The 4,975-nt window shown below is 50.8% G+C and overlaps 1 protein-coding gene across 1 annotated transcript in view; it reads right to left on the reverse strand.

Annotated features, from left to right (window-relative positions):
* Positions 1-1,314, reverse strand: part of LOC112956210 (olfactory receptor 14C36-like) — a 3,285-nt gene extending 1,971 nt beyond the window's left edge. The window contains exon 1 of the mRNA XM_026049707.1: positions 1,295-1,314. Within this exon, the coding sequence (XP_025905492.1) occupies positions 1,295-1,314 (20 nt within the window). The remainder of the gene's footprint in view (positions 1-1,294) is intronic.
* Between the last annotated feature and the right edge of the window lie 3,661 nt (positions 1,315-4,975).

Raw genomic sequence — 4,975 nt, forward strand, 5'->3', positions numbered from 1 at the left:
GTTAGAAAGGACTTCTGTGAGTAAAACGCATTCTGCTTTTCATAGTACTCCCCACATGGCCTCCCTCCTTTACCTTGTTCAGCTCCCTTGTCTGACCTCTGGTTTGTGGTGGCTGAGTGTGCTCTGCCTCTGTGTCCTTTCAACCAGAAGGACACAGGGAATCTCCTCATCTTTAACATTAACTGCCTGCACTGTCCTCTTCAAAAGGCCCCTTCACAATATGAACCTGCCATGATGGGGGTCTCTCCTCACACCCAGACCTTCTCCCCACACCACATGGGGATTTCCCAGGCAGGGTGGGTGCTGACCTCGCAGGTGGCATTCACTGCCCTGGGCACACAGCACCCTGGGGCGCAGGGACACTGCTCGGCATTACAGCCCATGCACAACTGGGGGCACTCGCTGGCTTCACATCCCTGCACCGTCCTGGGGAGAAGGCAGCTGTGATGCCCTGTCCCTCTGATGGTCTGACTGGGAATCCCTGCTCTAAAGCACCCCCATCTCCAACAGGAGAAGCTGGGAGAGACACCCTGAGAGATCCCATCAGCTGGGGAAGGTGCCAGGTTCAAAAGAGCCCTCCAGGAACCACAGCACTCTTGTCCTGCAGACAGACACTTACCGTGTTAAGGGCTGGGGAGGTTTCTCCCTGCAAGGGGCTCTCATTTGTCCTCCCATTCSCAACTGTCCTTCACTTAGGAGCGACTCATCCCAGCCTGGTGCCTGCGGGCAGTGCCCTGAGTCTTGGTGCTCCTTTAAGAGGAGCTGCTCCTGGGCASAGCTGTCTCTCTGCAGCGCCTGCCAYRTTGCCAGGGGCTCCCACAGTCCCAGGAGGCAGGCCCAGCTCAGGAGCAGGGACCCAGCTGGAGATGGGACACTTTCTGTCCCCTGAGCAGCCTCCAGGGGTTTCCGGGGCTCCAGGGCTGTGAGAGGGAAGGCTGTTTGGGTGTCTACAGGGTGCATGGACACAGCTGCAGGTAGGAACCAGCATAGGAAAGGCTCTGCTGGACAGAGACAAACGCACTGCCTGGGCTCACAGGCACCACCAGGTCTTCATGCTCTTGGTATGGCTGTTGTCTCTGCCACCAACACAGACACCCTGAAAGGTGTCATATCATTGTCCTGCACTGAGCACTGCACACCCCCACCCACACAGTGTCCACAGGAAGACSTGGAAAATGTAGAGGAAACAAACCCCTGCCCAGAAACTCAGTGACTGAGCTTGGACATTTGGCCTGATAAAACACATCAAGGGTTAATGTGGCATCAGAGCCACCTGCACATTTCCCCTGCCTACCTGTTATCGGTGATGACCATTTTCTTCTCTCATCACCCCCTGGGGAGTCTTTGCTGTTTACAGCTAGCAGTGGGACCCATTAAAACTCAACCAAAAGTTGAGGGTTGATTTTGACTTTGAATTCTTCCGTGTTTATTTCAGTCTCCTCTCAGTTACTGAGGTTCCTGGGCTCAGTACCAAATACACCATGGGGATCATTAAAATGCAACAAGCTCTCACAAATCATGTATTTTCCTGTTATATTTACCAAATCTTGCATGGCTAGTTGTAGAGGTTTGGGGATCTTAGCTCAACCGTGGAGACATCAGTAATATATAAGTATTTCTGCTTTTAAAGTGTTTCATGTTATTACTGTTATTCAGCTTTCAGAGTAAGTGACAGCAGCATTCTCCAACTGGAATCAATCCAGAATGACTCCTGATGAAGTCTGGAAATGTAGGAAATCCAGCGTCCTAGAAGTCAAGCAGTGTATGGACCCTCTCCCCCCACCCCCCACCTCTGCAATTCCTCTCAGCCATCTGGGACTTCCATCACTCTTGTTAGAAGCTTCTCTGTTCTACTGATGTCAACAACTGAAGGTTACAGCTCATTTGTCCCAACTCCCACCTGCTTTCTTCAAAGAACTAGGTGCAAATCAACACAGGATTCTTCCCAATTGCCAAGAACCAGCAATGAAGCATGAAATAATTTCATAAATACTAATTATGCTCTTTGAGTGTAGGCAAACCTTTAAAATCTCTGAAATGCAAACCCACAGCTGAGTGTCTGAGTGAAAAAAAATAGTGACAGGTGGAGTCCCAATATTGCAGTTTCACAATGGCCAACTCCTGTGCTGTAGGGATGCTCTTAGAAATTGTCGATTTAAGCAGGAGTTCTGGGAATGGGAGAGCCATACAACTCATGCAGGCCCTGGGTAATGATGTGGGCCATGCTGCTTTTGGAGATCACAGACCTGCCTGTGCCTCTCTACAAAAGTTGGGAAAAAACAGTAATGCAAGACCCTGGAGAGAAGGGATTTTCCTGGATGCTCCAAGGAACCCAAGCACGACTTGGGGATGTCAAAGGAAACCCAGCACACCAACACCAAATGCACTGGACCTTCCTGAACCTTCTGGCTAGGAGCAGGAGGGGACAGCCACGTCCCAGACTTCCTCCATCAGGCCTTCAGCTCCACAACTTGTCAGGGCTTCAAGGGAGCTCCCTAAACCAATACTTCCCATGAGTCTAGTGTATACAGGAGACTAAGGGGACATGGAGAAGACAGAGGAGAAAAAGGGGAGAGACTCTAGGGTGCAGAATAGGCCTCCCTGTGCAACAGACACGTTGCTAGAGGCTGAATAAKCAACCCAAAGAAAGGAGGAAGGACKTGCSTCCCTTTGCAGTGGCTTGGAAAGGCACAGTTTTGACAAGATTCAATAGGAATGGGGTTTGCCTTCCTCAAGATTTGTCCCAGAAAAATACAGGACATGGTCACCAACTTCAGAATAAGGTGAAGTGCAGCTCTGGAGGCAAGTCAGTTCCTTACAGGCTCCATATGGGAGCCTGGACAGCAGTGCTGCACTGCGTGGACCTGTCCCGAGACACCAAGTGTCAGAAGTGTGGGAGACCCAGGGTGCCAGGGCTCTACAGATCCCAAAGACAGGCAGGGGCTAGGAATGATGCCCAGGGGAAAACACTGCCTGGAGGTGTCATGGAAAAGCCCAGGGACTAAATAAGGTCCAAGACAAGAAGTGGCTTTCCTCACAGACAATCGACGTAAAGCTAGCAAAATTCATGGGATCTGGGAGAACTTCCCCCAGATTTGCTACCTGGCTTAACCCATGGTTTTGAAGCCTAGCAGGAACCAATGTTCAATCTCAAGCCCTCTGGAAGGAAGGCATGTCTTAAGGACTGTATGTATGTAACGATRTATGTTTGTTCTTCTCTGACATAACCTCTCTATCCTACCAAAGCCCATGAAACTTCGCTGAGGACTTTTAAAGGCAAATRTATTTCAGAGCCTGATTCTGAAGAGTAGATTTCTTGAGACAGCAGTAGGAAATCCAATGCCCTGATGAAGGCAGACACCAGCAGAGGAGGAATCTTGTGACCCTTTCCAGTGAACTTTCGATTATCTTTAAGGATGGAGATGTGAGAATCACTCTGGATTCCTGTGCCAGAACTTGGACATACCCATGGAGGGAAAGAGTGGTTCTCRACATCTAAGAAGAATTTCCTATTCTCTTTCTCTTTTTTTTTTCCTGTTTTTTTTCYCTTCACTCACTGCTTCCTTGCACGCCATTCATGTGCCTCTCCAAGAAAATCCACCTGCTCTTAGGCCTCCACAAGGGAGTTGTGTACAGTATGAAGATTGGGCTGACTGCTCTTACACATCCAAAAACATGAGGGAGATCATATTATGGCACAGCAACCCAGAGAGGTTCTCTGACCTCCTCCTATTCTCACAGATAATCTAAACTTCACTGGAAAAGGCCCAAAGACAGCACCTCTACTGGGACCTGCCTTCAGCAGAGTGTTCAATCCTGACCTCCAGAAGGCTTCTGAAAGCAGGCTCAAGGAATCTTCTATTCTGAGACACTTTTGAAAGGGACGTGTAGATCCAGAGCTACCATCTCCACCAGTGACCAAGGACAGGTATTTCAGAGCCACCCATCACCCTGAGAAGCCTCACTTCTTGGGAGGAGGMATTTCCATGTCTGCAAGTGTCTGTGTAGTCAAAAAAGTGGAGACATGGCTCTGAATGCTTTGATTAACTACCCATTTGCATGAAGAATCACAATGAATTAGGCTCTAGAATGGGAAGATGCAATGAGAATCCAGCATCAGCAGAAAACCTTTAAAGCRTAAGAWAAARTACTCCACCTGAGTGACTAACATCGCTAAGATTCAGGACCTTCATAAGCTGCAAGCTTGAACATCAGCTGATATAAACGACCCAACAGCCATAACCCCTGGGTCACACCAGGATGCTCCAAGGAGAGAACAAAAGTCCTCCCTCAGGTCTCCCACAAGGACCCTGGCTGGCAGGCTGGGCTCTGGGAGCAGAGCTCTGCTCTCTCCACACACCTCCTCCCTTCCGAGCACCAATACACTGCGCACACCCTGCACAAGAGCACGCCACAACCTCCACACCTAAACAGAGGCTCCTCAGCCTACACCTGCCTCTGCATCAAGGAAACACTGGGCTGAGCACCACACATGGCAGCAGATAGGACACCCCAAAGGGCCACAAACCACAGCAAGCCCAATTCTCCATCCCTTCCATTCCCTCACACTCCTCCAAGGCCTTGCAACAGGCACASGGGACTTCTCCTGACCCATCAGCTGCTCCCATGGAGGTGACCTCCCATGTGCCAACCSCACCACAGCCCTCATGCTGCTCCATGGCCTTCAGACACAGCAGCTGCCTCCAAAGCCCTTCCCCTTCCCCACACASGAACCACTGCTGCCCCAGCAGCTCCTCTCMCAACACACACCTCACAGCCAACGCCCACRCCCACTGCCTGCTGCCGGCCTATCAGACACGCAGAAAGACATGACATCACAGCCTCGTCACACACAGGTCTCTCTGGCTGCCCYGGGAGCCTCTAGCACAGAAATGGCCTCCCCAGAACTTGCCCAGCCCCGAGCCCAGTCCCGGCTCAGCAGCTGCTCAGCACAGAGGAGCTCAAGAGCCCCCAG

Source organism: Nothoprocta perdicaria, unplaced genomic scaffold (genome assembly GCF_003342845.1).
Source record: "Nothoprocta perdicaria isolate Ctin4 unplaced genomic scaffold, notPer1 scaffold_609, whole genome shotgun sequence".
NCBI lineage: Eukaryota > Metazoa > Chordata > Aves > Tinamiformes > Tinamidae > Nothoprocta > Nothoprocta perdicaria.